Below are 18,799 nucleotides of genomic sequence, written 5' to 3' on the forward strand. Positions count from 1 at the left end.
GGAAGTAAAGTAGTGGAAGAAGCATTCTATAAGCAGGGAGTATATGTGATTTGTAGTCCTATAACTATACAGGAAGCTTATTGTGTTAAATGCATGTGTGTATATATGTATATATTTATGTTTTTTCCCTCGTAGACCTCACCAAGAACACTGACTTAGGCAGGTAAATGTTTAATAGTCTTGCACATCTAGCTCAAAACCGTGTTCCTACCATAGGTGAATGTTCTGTGTGTAACCAGTTCCTCACTGACAGCTTCAAGAGCATGGTTGCCTTGGATTTTTTCCCTGTTTAAGCATCTCTTATTTTGGTTTTATCCAAAGACTTATGGTGACTCCAGTAACTTAGTCCTCAGTTGAAAGTGTTAGAGCTATCTAACACTTCTGATCATTTAAACATGGTATTTGTGGATCAGCCCTGCTAGTCAATATTTGTTTTATCTGACTAGGGGTGTCAAATACGAATGAATATTGAATGTTCACAGCAATATCTGTCTTCTCTATTACAACTTCTTACTTTTTTTTTGTCATGCATGACTGGTTGTGCTAATGTTTGAGTTCCTTACTTGTAATTGACCTGGGTATCTTGTCTCTAAGACAAAAGGAGTCCACAGATCTGTTTTACATCAGTTCTTCAGCCAGCGAGGTGACAGGTATTGAAAGCTAACATGGAATAGAGTAATTATTGGAAGGATCAAAAGAATTTTTAGTTCCTGACCGCAGAGTTTCTGCTGTTTTTTGAGGAATGCTACTATCACGATGTGCATTGCAGACTTGTCCTGCGTTCTGTGAGCGAAGTAGCAGCCTGTTTACAGCACAGCCTGTCAGTCTGCTTGCTGTGGGGTTAAGAGTGCATGCCAGCAAAAATGTATGTTGGCAGGAGAATGTTCAGATATACGTTATTTTTATGGCACAGCTGTGTCTCTACTAGGGGTTTCTGTCAGCAGTTGTCTTGATAAGAAATGAATGCCTGCACTTCAGACTGACATAGCAATAGAGAAAGAAATCTCAAGCCAAGATCTGATCTGAAGACATTAGCAACAGAGTTAGTTGGGTTTGGGGAGCTATGAAAGCAAAGCCTTTTTTCTGTCTTGCCTCTTTTGTGGTCAGGCAGTCGAGCTGTTCTTTTTCAATATGCAAAACAAGTTTTGCAGCAGGGTAGTTACTGTTAGCCCGTTACTTTTTGAGCTAGCTCATATTTGTTATATTAACTTTTTAAAAATCCTAAGAACTTAATTTACTGTTAGAAAGTATATTAACTTTCAAACCAAAAAATGGGCTCCTTTCTAAAGCGTGCTGTTACCTACTTGAGTAATTATTTGAATAGTAAGTAATTTATAGCTCTCCAAAATGCGAAACTAATTCCGTCACGTTATCTGTGTCCGCCCACTTAATCGCTATGTGTAGCTTGCTCCCTAAAGCCACTATGTGTTCTGTTCATTGCTTCTAAGATTTTACCATGTATGCTTAGTGCAATTTGCCATACAGCAGAACACTGTGTAGTGCCTCTGCTCTCTTGGATGGATAACCACTGCTTCTCGATGCCGTTTGGAATTGTTATGTCATGGGTGAATGGAAGGAAGTTCCTGAGAAGGGAGAGGTTAATCATAAATCACATAAATAAGTTTATTTTAAAAGTTTATTAAATCTGTTATTAAAGTTGACTGGTCTTTTGTAAAGACATTCTTATTTTACATTTACTCTTATCATATATGTAAACGAAGAGATTAATTCTGTCAAAATATACGCTTATTACTATGAATATTGCAGCAGACTTGCAATATCGTCTTTAAAAATAAGTACTATCAGTGAGGTTTATTTGCTGCAAAAATTAAAATCGACTAAAATTAATGTTTTGAATATTTTGTAGAATAACGTGTTAAACTTCAAGAAAGACAATTGTTTTGTATTAATAGATACCAGGTAAATTGAGTGTAAGTTATATTTCCTATTCTGTTACTTAATAAATGCACTGGGTAAAACAGTATTTTTGGTATTAAAATATAAAGTATTAGAGTAGTCTACAGATACAGATACAAATTCTATTAACTGTTCTGATGTTCTGTATTTGTTTTCAACAGCTGAAAAAAAACATACCAGCGTACTTGGCAGCTTCTTGGAGGGCTTCTCCGTATGTCTTTAGATCCTCCAGATCAGAACTTGCGCCAAATCTAGCCAGTGATGGAGTTGTCTATGCTCCGCTTCAGACATTCACTGAAGAGGAAACAATGCTGAAAAACATGGGTACCTATTTTCTGTGGGGTTAAAGTTCAGAAGGGAAATTTTGTCTGATTTTGCTTAATTTTAAAACTGCTCTCGTGCACAAGAGAAGAATGTGATGTTATTTCAGTTCTTTTTCCATGCTTCCATGGCACAGTTCCACATACCATAGTGCAGTTTACTCTGCATAAATAAATATTAACTGTTTGAAGCTGTTGCTATCACAGCAGTGAAGTTGCCTGACGTTGACTCGTGCCCTTTCTCAAGCGCTTAGTTCAGCTGCAGGTAACTGCTCCAGCTGGTTTTCAGAGATTTCAGGTATACCCAGAATGGTGACAGATGTGATCTGCGTGTCTGCAATGTAGGCAGGCCTGCATGAAGAAGAGGTGTCCTCAGAGCAAAGGTGAAAGACCGAGAACCTGCACGTCTGGGAGAGAGCTTATAAAAGGCTCAGGCTGAAAAGGAACAGTTTTATTTACAGGATTTTGTACACTCCATATGTTTTAAAGCCTGAGACCATCTTCCCAAACTGCAGATTAAATTTATAAAGAACAGGATACAGCTAACAAAATAAGGGGTGTATTTGAAATGTTTTTTCTTTTTTTTTTTTTTCTGTCAGTTACTGTCATGTAAGTGTTGCTGAGGTGTTTTTGAAGTTTCTGAGTCTATAGGAAGTATTTGTTTCAGTTCACAGACTTGTGGCTGAGTTCAGAAAGCAATGATTGAGCGTTGTGGCACATTACTCCGTTTCACTTGGGCAACTTCTCATCCTTTTATTAAATTGGCTGGGAGAGTCAGAGAATATATGCATAACCTCTCAGAAATACCATATGACTGTTATATTGATCCTCGAGTGTTAGAATACTTACACAGTTTCTTTCTTTTCATTACAGTGAAAAAATTTGCTCAGGAACGAGTTGCACCTTTGGTGCAAAAAATGGATGAGAATTCGAAAATGGAAGACTCTGTAATAAAGGGATTGTTTGAACAAGGGGTCTGCACACTTTTACTTAATCTTTTAATCAAAAAGTGACACTGCTGATAGGGATTTCTAGCTGTCCGCTTTTCAGATTTTTAGATTGAGAGATGTAAGTCAAATTAACCGATGAATTGTTGAAAAATTTGAATTTATCAACACCAGGGCAACTTTTTCTTCTCTTTTACCACATTATCTCTCTCCATCTTTTACTGAGATATTCTTTCCATCTTACCACTCCCATACCACATTCTTCATCTTGAGTTCCTTTTCTATCCCACCTCTTTTTTTTTTTTTTCCCCTTGGATAAACAAAATTGCGTAGAATCCTAGAATCAGCATGACTTTGATAAGTGTTGCTGGAAAAGGGTAGCAGGAGTCCTCTGTGTCCATTTTGGGCAACCTGAAGGGCTTGTGTTGCAGATAACCTGTTTATCATTCCTTGTAGCCTTTCCTGCTATGAAACCTAAAGCTTGTCTGTGATGAGAACATCGTTTTATACAATGACAGCTCTAAATATTCAACATGAGGTTAGAGATTGCCATTGTTCTGCAGAATGCAATCAAATTAGTCAGTGATGTATATATAGACCTGTATATAGACCTGTGTACTGCACTTGTTTGTTATTTCTTGCATAAGTTGTGTATCAACTTCTGTGATAAATTGTTAGTTTTTTAAGGGTATTGAAGGAATCTGGGTCTTTGGGGAAGGATCTGTAAATATTTACATTCTGCGGTATTTATTTTAATCTCTTAAGTGTCAGCTTAGACTAACCAGTTGTTGGTGAGAACTAATGAGAAAGACTGACATGTTTGCATCTTTTACCTTTCAGCTGATGAGTATTGAGCTTGGGGAAGAATATGGAGGAACTGGAGCTTCATTTTTTTCAGTCATATTGGTGGTAGAAGAATTGGCCAAAGTTGATCCAGCTGTAGCTCTTCTATGTGAACTCCAAAATACACTAACAAATAGGTTGTTTACCACATATGGAACAGAAGAACAAAAGAGAACTTACTTGCCCAGAGTGTCTAAAGATACAGTGAGTCAAAGTCACACTTTACTAAAATATAGTATAGTTTTCAATAGTTATATAGTGTTAGTGGTTTTTTTTTTTTCAGTAACTAAATGGGGTGACTGCAGCATTGGAAAATAGTCTGTGTGTGTGAACTTTGAGATGCTTGTTAGAGCTGCGATCTGGGGTGATACAGATATATCCTGTCATCAGGAGCTGAGAGGTAAAAGTGGAAAGGGTGTTACTAGTGTCATTAAAAGTTAATTCACTGTGGAAAAGAACTTTAAAGCACTTGAGTATGAGGCATGTAATTACACGGTGTTTGTATTGTTAATTTCCATATCTGAAACTTACCTACTTTGAGGCAGTAGGTTAAAATGTTTGAATGTAAGAGGCTTGTGCTTGCTGGTAACTATTTTTGTTGCACAACTCCTTCTAAGTTGTGCCTACGTATTCAAAAACAAGTAAAATGATTTTTTCCCTTTAATTGACAGATAGGCAGTTTCTGTCTGTCGGAGGCTGGTTCTGGCAGTGATGCTTTTTCTTTGAAGACTCGTGCTGAAAAGAAGGGAGACTACTATATTATCAATGGCTCAAAGATGTGGATTAGCTTAGCAGAACATGCCGGAGTTTTCTTTGTGATGGCAAATACAGATCCTGCCTCAGTAAGTTCCTAAAGAATAATTGCATTTTCAATGACAGCTGATGATATATGATACTATGGATTTTATATTAATAATTTGGTGCTAAAGGTTAATATTATTTGTACCTTTTCCTAGCTGAGAATAAACCTTTAAAATATTTCTCAACAAAAATAAAGAACTTGCTGAGCAATTTAATAAATTCCTCCCACCAGGGAAAATAAAAATGTCAGAATCATAATTGCTTAGATGAAGAGCACAGCATGCATTGGTATTATTCTGAGTAATGGAAGAACAGATAGATTGTTTTAGATTGTTTGTGACACTTCTGACCTAACAGACAAGTTACTGTTCGTAAAAGGCAAAGCAGAGCTTAGGCTACATGCACTTGGTAATTAAGTATACAATTGTAGGAAAGTATGATCAGGTTAAAAAGCAAGACAAGCGGGGAAAAAGAAAAAAACATACCTGAATATGCATGTTTCAAGTTTTGTCACTTAACGATTTGGATATAGGTAGTAAAGACTCAGAAAAATCAGCTGAAGACTTTAAAATATGCTGTACCACTAGAGTAGAGAGAGAATCACATACAAAGCTAAATTTTTAGGACTTTTCTTTATTTTTTGACCTTCTTCCAGCATCTCTTTCTTAAAATAATTATTTGAAGATACTTATCTTTTAAATTAAAATTTAAAACTCTAATAAAAAATTAAAAATATATAATACTTTTTCTTCTTAAAGTTAGAAGTTTGTTTTAACGTTTAAATATTCAAGAAGGAAATTAAAAATCATTGATGTTCAAAGATTAAGTAACAGTTGACATCAGTATAAATGAGAGACCAGACCGCCATAGATTTGTGTACCGACACGTACACTCTGCACTAGCAGCTCCCGTTTGGTGAGATGGGCTGTCAGTAAGGGGAGATTTGAAGAGCAGTCTCCACTTTAATAAGATGCAACTCTTCCACAAGAACTGCAGGCTGTTTCCTGCCTTACTGTGTTCCCCTCCTCATAAGGGGGGATGCTGTGGATGTTAGGGACAGGAAGAGATGAGAACATGGCCCAGAGCACCTCACACTTCTGTTTTAGGCCTTGTAGAATGTTGCAGAAGGGAGAGCCCTGTGGTTCCAACAGGGGGAAATGCTGTACACAGAGATGCCAGAATTTAGACTGGCTGTACGATCTGTGTATTGTCACGTGCATGATTTAGTGTCCTGTCCAAACCCAGTTTTTGTTTTTTTTCTTTTTATGACCATCAGAATGATTTCAGAATACTTTATAAAATATAGTCCCACTGCTTCTGTAAAATAAAAGGTAGTGGTATTCATGTCCTGCAGACTGGAATCATAAGGTGAATGAGCCCACCAATTCTGGGTGTCTGGTTAGGTCTTGCACAGTACTTCCAATTATGCTGCACTTTGAATATTCAGACAGTTCCCCGTGACACCAGTCTCATCAGTGAGTGCTCTTTGAACAACCTTAAAGGAAGCATATATTTGTAGTCTTTCATGGGAAGCATAGCTGAAGTAATTGGACTTAAGTCAAATCTTGCATCCCACAGAATAATTTGATGGGTGTTCTTGCAGCCTACTGTTGGTGACATGTTCCAGCACAGCGCTATCTTGCTCTGCCAGTGTTTTCCAGGACAGCCAGGCACTACAGTCCTTCCTGTTTAACTGACATGGTACTAGTCTCCTGTCTTCTCAAGAGAACTACTAAGACTATTCTGTTTTCCAGGTGGAATAGAAGGGTTTACTTTGGCCTTTGTTAAACCACAATTAGTAGACATATAGAGGGAGCAGGTGATGGTGACAGTGTTTTATTTACTGTTGTATTATTAAGCAGGTATAAAATTTCAGTGTTGGAATTTGGTATTTATATATACTTTTTCGTACTAGTAGAAAAAACAGTTTTTGATTATTTTTAATGCATCCTAGGGATACAGGGGAATTACGTGCTTCATAGTAGATCGCAACACAGAAGGACTACATGTAGGGAAGAAGGAGGATAAGCTCGGAATCAGAGCATCTTCTACATGCCCAGTAACATTTGAAAACGTTAAGGTATTGTAAGCTGTTTAGCTATTGAAGCATAATTTGTATATGACTTGAGCTTGATCACAAGTACAGAAAGACTATTAAATAAATTCCCGATTCTTTTCCTGCTTTTCCCCCTTTCATCATTTGGCTTTCTTCGGCTTTTTGCTTCCTATTTCTCAAAAGTCTTGAGGAGGATTCAGTTCTAAATTGTGATAGTTTTCTCAATTGTCAGTTTATAACCGTGTGTAAGGGAATGTTCTAATCAGATATTCTAGGAATCAAATGTCTGCTTTGTTTTATGCTTTCATTTATGGGGAACATTAAACAAAATGTACACTAATTCACCTGTGAACACCTCTAGCAGTTGCAAAGATGAATAGAACAGGAATAACCGAGTGGTTTTATTCTTTAGGTTCCTGAGACCAACGTCCTTGGACAGGTGGGACAAGGCTATAAGTATGCAATTGGAATGCTAAATGGCGGCAGAATAGGTATTGCTGCACAGGTGGGTAACATTGCTTAATACTGGATACAGCCAGTGTATAACTTTGAATTTGGATAGAAACTTACAAAGTATTTATAGTTAGTAAGAATAAACTGTTTAGGAAATACTTTATTAAAAACTATATTGCCACTAGATGTCACTGTCCCTGTGTCTAAGTTACAGTAACATACAGAAACAAGTGCAAATAATAAAATTCTCCTTTGGTGATACAAGCAATAGATTTAGAAAACATTAAATGGCAATTAGTTTGTCTTTGGTGGTTAACTTACTGCTACTGAAATATATCAGTATTTTTATCTCCCATTATACACATTTATTTTTTGAAGAAGACTAGCTCTTTGGAAAATTTAACATAGTGAAATGTACAAAATTAATGCTTCCAACTGTAATTGGAGGGGATTGCCAAATGTGACCTTACGCTAACTGATGTTTTCTCAACAACTTACTTTTAAAAGTCAACTTATTTTTAAAATAAGTATTAACTTTTGTAGCAGAAGTGTCCTAGTTCATTGTTGTGCTTGAAAATTATACCTTATGGCATCTTAGAGAAAATATTTGCTGATTTTGGAGTTACTTCCAAATGCTGCATTTTGTTGTAAAATCAGTTTGGATATCAGAGTGATGCTGATTTCAGTGGAAATCAGATTCAGCGTTATAATAAAATAGCCTATGACAAGCTTTTATATTTTGAAATTACTTTTACAAGTAATCAAGTAATCTTTTCTTTGTAGTTTGCTGTGGATGTAGTTGTGTTGTGTAGGGTGTGATGCATCTGTACTACCAATCTCCCTTACCTTTTGCTCCATCTTGCAGACAGTCCTTGTGAAATTGAGACTTTACAAGTGTGTATATATATATAGTATACTATACTGCTGAATGGGTTCGCTTTTCCATCATTTCTGAAAATTATCTGTGATTAAAGTTTGTTAGATATGGCATTTAAAAACTAGAGCTGTGGGCCTCCGTGTTCCCAGAGATATAAATAATATAGATGTTCTGGCAGTAAAATACATGGTCTGTCTTTTTCTCTTAATTACTCCAAGTTAGACTTATAACCTAATTAAAAGTTAAGGTCGGGTAGTTGTTATATCTTAGTTACTACTTTTTTGGCACCTTCTAATTATGAGAAATGTACTTGAATGGACAAGAACAGCAGTCCGAAAGCCCTGTAGTATTAGTTTTGCAGTAGTGATAGGTTTAAAAAATAATGAGCATTTTATAAAAATGTAATTATGGCTGTGCAAACAGTTTCAGATAGTTTTAGTGCAAGATAGCTGTATATATTGTCACAGGTGCTGAAGTTGATATATTTAGTTCATCTACACAAGTTTATATAAGAAGGCAACAAGTATGCCAGTACAGCTAATTACCAGGATCCTGCGTTATTTTCTGATGTTCTTTTCCCACATACACCTTTTCGTATATATTGTATTTTTTTTCTAGAACCTTAATTGAGAAAGGATTAAATGGCTTAAGGCAGTCAGGATCACATTTTTACCTTCTTGGGGCTATTGGCTTTCAGCTTCATATGTGGACCTGTCCAAAAATACCCATACACTACTGGACATCGTTAAAAGTAATTTGACATGAGCCGCTTGATGTGAGAGCTAACTGCCATATTTAAGTATCCCATCTTGACTTTAAGCTTTGTGAGATTCCAATTTTACCATATTCTGTTACTTTGCTCTTTTAATATTTGTTCATGCTACTAATTTACCTTTTTTTTTCCTTGTCTGATGTTTCCCTTAAGCTAATTCCCTATTTTTTGTTTTTCTTAGAACAGAAACTAGATAGAAAGAATGCATTCAGATAGATATTAGTTATACAATGAAACAAAGTGATATTACTTACTAAAAGTTACATATTCCAGGATACGTGAAAGGCAGGGTCCTTTCTTTACTGCCTTGTTTGGAATGGAATAAAATTTCAAAAATGTCTATTTAAAAAGTTTTAAATGAGCTTACTTCACAGATTTCATGATGTTTCTTTAGGCTAACATATCAAAAACTAGGGTAGATGGAAGTTAGTTCTTCTTAAATTTTACTATGTAGTTTTCTCAGGTATAATCCTCCAAGGTAACAAGTGTGTTTTCATGTCTTTGCTGCCGAGTGAAGAGAGCATGTGAAAAGACGGTGGGTCTTCTAAAATTGTTCTGTTGAGTTGTTTTTCCTAGACTATGCTGGAAAAACAGTATTTCTCCCTCCATTGCACTATTTTTTATTTTTTTTTTACTTCTGAAATAAACTGCTAATTCTCACAGTCTAGAACTTTCTATAAAATGAGAAATTATTCTGAAAACATTTACTATTTGCAAAACCACTTTTGACCCCAAACTTTTGCTCAAAATTTAGTGTTTTCACAAATATTTTGCCTTTAATAAGAAAGTTTAATTCAAGAATGAAGTAGTATGGAATAGGCTTATTGTGGTGACTCACCTCAATAAGAAAGAAAGAAAACTTTTCATCTGCACGCTAAGGTTTTTACACGGGTGATCTGAACTGCCTGACTGGAAGAAGCACAACTACTCTCATCTCTGTAAGGTGCATTCAGTCAACTAATTTTTACTGAATATATGCCTTATTTTTTACAGATGTTAGGATTGGCGCAGGGGTGTTTTGACCATACAATTCCCTACACAAAGGAGAGAGTCCAGTTTGGGAAAAGCGTATTCGATTTCCAGGTACTTGATAATGAACTCATGGGAAGTTTTCTCTAAGAGGGTAGTAGTGATCACGGTAGTTGTTAAAATGAGTTATCTGATTTGCCTAATTTGTGGTCAACCTGTCATTTCTCTGCTTCATATTTGAGAAGAATTTTTCGGAAGAAGAATTTCAGATGAGCATTCATCTGCCATGTAAAATCTATAAATTCAGTGCTGTGTGTTTTTGCAAGTAGAGTATAAATCATTAAAAACTTCAAAACAGTATTAATGTAACTCTTTTTATAATAATTCATTCACTGCTTTGGAAAATAATACACATGGAATTCCTTTCTCTTTGGATTTTAATCTCCCAGTGTGTAGAACGTGTTCCACTTTTTGTACGCTTTCATGAGCTGTTGGAGAAGGCCTTTTCTGGAGACACTAGAAAGTATAAAAAGATGAGGAAAACTGATTGAATTATTATATTTCCTGTGTTATACAAAGACATTTAGTTTCCATGATAATATCTGTATCTTAAAATGAAAAAGATTCTTTGTTGCAAAAATGATGTATAGTTTAATAAGGAAGATGTATAATTGTAATTACTATAGTAATTTTCTTGTTAAAAGAAACCTACATTTCAGCTGAAGGGAAGGAACATTAGTACTACTCATAATTTATACAAATTTTAGGAAGTACCCACAGATATCTAGGAAATGATTGGAACTGCGTCTTTTGAATGGAAAATGGAATTTGTAATTGCCAAATCATTTTGTTATTTTGACCTGCCTATATATTTTTGCAATTTTTAGGGAGCAGTGTTAATGTTCTAATACGATGAAAGATTTCATTATGTTTAGGAGCAAGTTAGACTACTAAATGCCCATTTTCAATCATTGTAATGTTTGGGTCACTTTAAGTAATCCTATTCTTCTGTAATACCTGCCATTTAGAGGTGAGTTCCATCACCTTTTACTTTCCCCTTGAATCTACTCATCAGACATGTCCTCTATACTTCTTTCTTTGCTGTTCCTAACTTTTGTTTCATGAGTACGGGGCATGGGAAGTAGTACACCTTTGTAGTTCTCCACTTTATTTAAGAGGTACTTTTTCAAGTCTGTCTCATTTATGATTCATCAGGGAAGCAGACATGTTAATGTATGAATGTTCTCATTAGATAGCTGCAAAATAAATATATGGCTTTGACCGACCCCTGTCCCTGCGTTGCCAAGGAGAATGCTAAGGTTTGGGTGAAGTTTTCCTTGGTGCTCATGGGTTCGAGTAGGTTTGTGTTGAACCCTCCTGGCTAGCCAGTCAGGGCAGAAGTTAGCCAGTACTCCTGAATCCAAGAAGAGGGAAGGAGAAGTTGCTAAAAGGACTCCTAAAAGGTGGCTCAGAGTTTTCCCAACATGGATGTCACAAATGCAGAGGCACGTGGAATTACCAGTCCATCTGAAACTTCTTTTTTTTTTAATTTTAGAGCGTACGTATGTTCCTTTGTGGTAGAAAAAGTGATTCTTGCTAGAAATTCCAGTTGGGTGCTAGTTCTGTCTGACTTGTGGCATGCTTATTGCAGGGAATGCAACATCAGATAGCTCAGGTGGCCACACAGCTGGAGGCTGCGAGGCTGTTGACCTACAATGCAGCCCGTCTTGCAGAAACAGGAAAGCCATTCATAAAGGAGGCAAGCATGGCCAAATATTATGCTGCAGAGGTAATTTACAGTTTCTGTATTCAATAAACTTATTTCACTGCTGTTTGAAAGTTTCTTCTGTTACTGAATGTACAACTTCTAATTCACATTTTGCTATGAAATCTGTGGGTGTACTTTTATCTTGTTTCTTGTTCTCAGAGAAAGTAAAGTAGGGACTTGAGCAGTTTCTTCTTCAGTGGCCAAAATAAAATAAATAAATAAATGAGGAGCACCATTAAAAGAGAAAGTGAATTAGTATTTTTACTCATCTTGAGAGATTTCATTCTCTCAGAATTTCTCTTTTTGTGTCCATGGAAATGGCATGGTGAGACTTTATTTGTGACCGTTTCAATTCTGCTGGTCACAATTGTGAGGCTTAGTAAGATTCAGAACTGGATTGTTTCTGCCTCTCTGTAATTACTGTTTTGCATTTGTTCCTGCTTGTCTTATAGTGTAGCATATGAACTGTTGCAGTAATGGCTAGTGAATTCTTGATGTCTTCTGATTTAGAATGAAGTTATTTGTATGATGATGAATACAAATATATCAGTGTCGTTTTCTCACTTGTTCTAGTTTACTGTTTTATTTTCTATTTTGTGTTTGCTTTAAATGGCTACGGAAAATAAAATTTACTACCACCTTCAAGAAGTTACAGTGAAACTATTTTCATAGGTTGCAACACTGACAACTAGTAAATGCATTGAATGGATGGGTGGTGTTGGATACACAAAAAATTATCCAATAGAAAAATACTACCGTGACTGCAAGATTGGTGAGTTGCTTCTTAAGAGGCATTTCTTGTAGCATTAGTATTATTAAAGCTTGGGCATGCATGACTGGCTATTTTTTAAAGATACTTTTTTCCTTGAGAACTGTAACCAACACTGATCCAAAGGCTCAGATATGACAAGGTAAAACTTTGGGTATAAATAGCCATGCTTGTACGGCTAGTTACAGTGTTTAATTAGATATTAATAATATACAGACGCACATTGTGTCTTGTTTCATTAGGAAAATTCCAGTTTGAAAAAAAATCAAGGTAGTATCTTTATATTAATGATCTGGATTTATGTAGAATTTTATTTTCAAGATGTGTTTACCAGTATAATTTCTGAACCTAACACTTTGACATTTCTAGCAATGTTACCCTTTGACTTTATTGCTGATATCATTTGTTAATAGTTAACTTTTTGGTGGTTATCTGGGAATTGCTTTTCAGGAAATTTTCTTGTCGTTGTGTTGTACCAAAATAAAAGTATTTTGCTTACTGCAGATAATAGGATATGAAAATTTATGCAAATATTAATTCTGTTTCTAGAACTTGCTCAATAAAGCTTCACTTCATAATTATAAATGTTGGTCTGTTAGAATAATATCTTCATCTCTTTTCAGATATTCACCAAAGTTCTATACTCTTCTAATTTATTCTCTTCTGATTTCAGGTACGATCTATGAAGGAACTTCAAATATCCAGTTGAGCACCATTGCAAAAAACTTGGCCCAGGAGTACTGAAAACTTAAGGACTTCTTGACTGTTAACAGACATTATTTCACTGAACGTTAATCGTGAATTACAGGTTTATTTGTAATTGTAAAAATCCATGTGGTATCATAAATGAGAATACATCATCACAGACAAAAGCATAAGGAAAACCATGAATTCCCATTTTAGGATATTGAATGTGTAAATCATGCTAAATCATGAATTCCATGTTCAAATCCAAATCATGGGTAAAAGTATTTCTTTCTTCCCGATACACTTCTAAGCTAATACATTGGCTGACATTATTTTGTTGCTTTAGATTATCCAAACAGTGTGTCTCAACTTTGAGATTTCAAACTGAGAACAAAAGAAATCCTTGGCTTGGCTGATGTAAAAGGTTCTGTTAAGCCACCTGAGAGAAAGGTTTCTTCATGTGCAGCACAGCTGTTGCGTAGTGTGAAGCTTCTGTTTGTTCTTGATGCCTTATAGGTTACAGGAGTGGTGTTTGAAAATAGGTAAATGTGATGGTTTTCTCTTTCTCTGGTGGAGTGACGTCTATGGTGCTGTTGTAACTTGAGTAATTTTTATAGCAGCCCTTAGTGTGTTCTTAAGTATATCTTGGTAATTAAGCCCTTCCAGCCCCCAGTTTGTAGTACTGAAAAGTGGATAATATCTACCTCCCTTTCCAGCATTCTCAGCTCTTAAAGGTATTAATCAGAGAGACTATTTATAGTTATCCTTTTATAAAAGATTGAGTTGAAATCTATGTGAAATGGGGCTAAAAAAGCTCTGGTAGTTCTGCAAAAAGGCAGAGATATAAGCTAGGTAATAGGAAAACTGTGATACTACTTCAGAGGGACCTTTCCATGTTCAATGTATGTTACAAACTTTAAACCTCAGAGCCTTTCTTAGAGTTAGGGAGGGTCTGTTAATTTGCAGTGAAGAAAATTCACTCATGGAAATGAGTGGTTCTCTACATGCAGAGAGATGTTTTTCTTTTGAGAGAGTGGGAAATAATTTTCTTGAGATGTATTTGCTTTTTTGTCCCTCTCTGTTTACTTTAAAATTAGATGTTTTATTTACTGGTGAAGCCTCTTCAGTGGTGGAGAACTAATTAACTCAGAATCAAGAGACTGAAAGCTTAGTGTATCAAAAATTGTAATTGCTGTAACTGGCAATTTGTTTCAAGTGGTTTGGGGAGGAAAGGATTGTTTTTCTGTTTTGTCCAACTTAGAAGAATCTCACTTTTAAATCTTGTTAGTCACTGATGAGTCACTTTGGAGCTTGGAATGTTACAGTCACAAACTCCTAGAGAACTTTATGGCAAAACTAGTGAAGATGACCCTTAATAAGTCTGATTTGATAAGACAGACTGCAGTGCCTTATACAAAGAAACAAGCAAGGACAAAGAGCATCATTAAAAAAGTTTTTGGATTGGCTGTCAGCCTCAAAGGGAAGTTAACTACTTTTTTTGTGAATGATTTCCCTCGCATACATACTTTGCCTGTTGGTAGGTGAAGAATTAATGTAATTATATCAGATAAAAAAAAGTATCTTCCATATGAGTTTGATCAACAAATTTGAGATTTTCAAAGATGCACAAGTAGGAGGGTAGACTAGATGATTTCTGAAAGATTCTTCTAGCTATAGTATTTTCAAAAATACATTTCAGGTTGATTGCAGGCTTTCTTTCAGCTGTTAGACTAGAATTAAGAGTACAGATGCCACATTGTCTAACTACAGTTACTCTGTTCACTATAGTCTGTGAGTTGACAGTGATCATAATCATACTACGAATGCTTGAGTTACATTGATTAATACAATGTGATGTGCTGGAGTGAGAGGCTGTTCTTAGCTGCTGCAGTTCAGCCTGCTTTGCTGACATGAGTATCAGCAGAGATGAGGTTTTGATTCATGCTGTTTGATAGGTCGTCTAGTTTGAAACACTATCTTGGCTTGGATTTCGTAGTTTTGTGTGAGGCTACAAAGTGGGTGACGATACTTAACTGACTTAATATAGTGCTAAAAGCAAACCGTTCATGGAGGAAACTGCAGAGCTCTCTGAAGGACTGCTAAGGGCTGGATATTCAGCATTATGTAAAAGGAATGACTGTTTGTGTAGAAGTGTGTCAGGTTTTTGAGAAAAAAATCTTGAAAAAATCAAAATAATGTGATTGCCAGCAGTCTGAATTTGGGTGCCATACTCCAGGAAACAACCGGGACAGCTTCATCAGCTACTCATCAGCTTTTAGGTCAATGCTTTAACTAATGTTACAGCTGTGAATATTTCACGTCTCTCAGTTCCATATGCTGCAATCTGTCAATTCACAATACCTTTTGGAAGAAATGTATGCATTTTATTTAATTTTTGTCTACAAAATTCTGTGGAGGAATATGCACACAAATGAATTGTAACTGCCGAGTTTCTTTCCAGACTCCACTCTTGCTTCAAAAGCGCACGCACGGGCACACCTCTGCATCAAGCATCAGGTGCTCTGGCCATTGACTGACTCTGGGAAGGGTTAACTTGTTTGATGGCTTCAAGTCCAATTCCATTCCTGCACTAGCACAGGCTCTGGTTTAGTAATAGAATGTGCTCCGTTGTCCAGGAGCTACTAAAAGCTGCCTACGTCCCCCAGCCAGTGCTGAGTTTGGGACAAGCATTTATGGATTGTCATAAACTGCAATTCTGCTTTCGGCACTGTTGGGCATGGGACTGTTCACGGTGGTTGGCTACACCAGTATGCGTAGGGCTGCAGAGCTGGCACTGTGAACGTTGGGAGGGTAGGACTTGAAGCTGCTTTATACACAATATGTATGTATATCTTGAGTTTTCCCTTTATGTGCCCTTAGTCAACTCAGCCAGTCTAGTCTGTTGCCTTGGAACAACACCTTCAGTAAGCAGATGTGACATCTGGGCTTCCCTGAATGGAAGAAAAAGTGTTAGGAATGTATAAAAAAGTGCCTGAATTTGATGTTTGACTAGATACGATGCTAATCTTGTGTGTCAGCTGATGGTTCTCTAATAATGTCATTTTAATTTGGAATTTTTTTCACTGGGACAGACTGAATGTATCTTCTGTCAGGTTTCTTTAGTATTATCCTGGCTTGTGATAAAGATCTGAGGCAGTTCTCCACAGAAAGATTTAATTGTTACGTGGAAAATACTCAAATATAACATTTTATATGATGTTTTCTATGCTGTTTTTCTTTCTTTCACATTTTCTTTTCCCCATGTAAAGATTGTGTTAGAAAAGGATTACGTGAAATATAAAGTAATTGTTCAGTGGGAGCCTTTTGCTATGTAAAGAATTTTCTAATTAACGTGTTATTACCTTTCTGTTTGGAAATCTTTTGGTGAGAGATGCATTTTAAGTTCTTCATGCCACGATAAACTAGATTTGAAACACAGTCTGGTTCAAAAGCAGCTGTCTTTTTAGAGCTTGCTTATTGAATACATGAAAACTGAAGAAACATTTTTTCTCAGCCCCAAAAAGTATTCACTGTACCAATGTGATAGATCTCCTATGAGAATTACGTAAAAGTGGTTAACAGCTGCCACAAGTATTTCACAAATATTTACACGTTACGTTATCACTGTGCAAACTGTTGGAGGAGGCACAAATCAAGCACGAGCTGACGGGGCAGATGAATATGCTTTGTACAATTCCCGAAGAGTTTTCACGATTTTTAATTCGTTACATTGAAATACAGTAGTTGCAGAGCATTTTGCTAAGAGTTGTCTTCTCCGAAGTGTAACTCTGCAGTCTCAGTCTAGGTGAAGGGGAACAGCTGCAAGTCTTATTCATCTGCATTTGGCTGCCTAGAGCTACGTAGCATGGCTGGCTGTGCACAGGTGAGAGAGCGCAAATGTCTTCTCAGTTCGCTTCTGAGCGTTCAGTGAGTCCATGCCAAAGATTTTCAGACATCAGTGCACAGCTCATCCAGAGTTCTAGGCTGACATATAGGAATGACAATAAATATTCCAGTTAAACATGGCGATTGTCAGATCAGTCGCTATAATAAAGTCCAGCTTAGTGGCATTGAGGGAGTTTCTCATTAGCTGATACTAGACACATGATTAAACTGCTTTGAAATCTGTGTTTATTATCCTCTAAAAATATTCTGTTTGTGTGCAATACCACTAACATGTTGGATGACTAGAACTAGCCGCTGTGTTTCCTAATAGCTTGTTTCATAGATCAGTGTTCAAACGTTGATTCATATCGGTATATTAATGTTCAAAAGAACATGCAATGTATAATGTATTTTTTCTGACTTTGTAACTTTTTTCTTATTTATATTTAAATATAAAGATGATGTGCAATCTCAACAGACAGCAATAACATTTTTGTATATTCTTCTGCCCTTCAAGATCATTTAGATTTACATCTTTCTGAAACTTTTCTCATCTTTCTTATTTGTGTAGAGTGACTAATACTGGAGAACTATACATAAAAAAAAAAAAGCCTTAAGGTGACTTCACTAAAGATCCTAAAGAAAAAGCACTCCGCACCTGATGGAAAACTGTATCTTGATGGCCAAAACCACAGTGCTTTCAGAACTCAGTTTATTTAATATATACAATGAGGACTTCTGAACACATAGAGAAATAGGTTCATCAAACATGATGCGGGGTTGGAAGGGACCTTAAAGATCATTTAGTTCCAACCCCCCTGCCATAGGCAGGGACACCTCATGCTTTGAAGGAAAAAAATAATAGAAACAGGAAAACCTAAAACACAGCGATGAACTCAACTTCCACGTTGCTAAAATAAAATTAAAATTAAAAAAATTGGTTGATACAACTTTGTTTATGGAGTCACCTCATCATGCACCCAACACCAGCTAATGAGAAAAAGCCAACTTTGAAATGATACAAAGGGGTAGGCACAAAGGTCTGGGTTTTTTTTGCATTCCGTCTCATACGGAATAGCTTTGTGTTCTGACTGTTAAACTGAGTGAAGAAAAAAGAGTCCGGGAATAATTCAGAAATTAAAGTTAAGATTCTGGAAATTCAGTTAAATACTGAAAAGCTCCGTAGAACTTGTTCTGTTAGTTGAGCTGCTGAATATATAGTTGGTACGCAGCAAATGTGTTTTAGTGCAAAAGCCAATGCTGTTTGTTTTAGGAAAGAAAACGTTAGACATTCTGTTCCTGAGATGGAAGATGTTTACGCACCAAATGCAGCATTTGCTCCAATTGTTCCCGCAAGAATTGAGGCAAAGCACTTTTTCAGCTCAGGTACTTTTTGAACTTTGAAAATGTTTTATGACTCCCTATTATGTACTAGAAGATTGGTATATCATATGAAGGCTGTACTTACGTTCATAGTCTTGTTTTCCCCATGTTCAGAGAAAAACTCCTTATGTTCCGTTCTATGATTTTTCTCAAACGCAAACTGTTGTGCTCCCTTCGTAAATTCCAAATTTGTCTTTTCGACACCTGTCCGATCAAGCTTTAAAGAGAAAATAATTTTCTCCGCTTAATTAAGGCAAGGCGTACAATTCATTGCTATGGCAGGTTATTTTGTTTGTTGCTTGAATAATAAAAGCTGGATTCAGCTCGTTGTAAGCTGTATTTAGCTATCGTA

General features: G+C 36.2%; 1 protein-coding gene across 4 annotated transcripts in view; it reads left to right on the top strand.

Annotated features, from left to right (window-relative positions):
• Positions 1–16,403, top strand: part of ACADSB (acyl-CoA dehydrogenase short/branched chain) — an 18,089-nt gene extending 1,686 nt beyond the window's left edge. Inside the window, exons 2-11 of one of the 4 annotated variants that reach the window (XM_083843761.1) lie at positions 2,079–2,241; positions 3,111–3,211; positions 4,025–4,231; positions 4,699–4,869; positions 6,783–6,908; positions 7,297–7,389; positions 9,980–10,069; positions 11,607–11,744; positions 12,396–12,495; positions 13,166–16,403. In XM_083843761.1, coding sequence (XP_083699887.1) covers positions 2,079–2,241; positions 3,111–3,211; positions 4,025–4,231; positions 4,699–4,869; positions 6,783–6,908; positions 7,297–7,389; positions 9,980–10,069; positions 11,607–11,744; positions 12,396–12,495; positions 13,166–13,236 — 1,260 coding nt within the window. In that variant the 3' untranslated portion in view covers positions 13,237–16,403. Of the gene's footprint in view, positions 1–2,078; positions 2,242–3,110; positions 3,306–3,640; positions 3,723–4,024; positions 4,232–4,698; positions 4,870–6,782; positions 6,909–7,296; positions 7,390–9,979; positions 10,070–11,606; positions 11,745–12,395; positions 12,496–13,165 lie in introns of those variants that run through there. The other 3 variants (XM_083843762.1, XM_083843763.1, XM_083843764.1) reach the window with 3 other exon arrangements.
• Positions 16,404–18,799: the final 2,396 nt, after the last annotated feature.

The sequence above is a fragment of the Anser anser genome (genome assembly GCF_964211835.1).
Source record: "Anser anser genome assembly, chromosome: 7".
NCBI classification, from domain to species: domain Eukaryota; kingdom Metazoa; phylum Chordata; class Aves; order Anseriformes; family Anatidae; genus Anser; species Anser anser.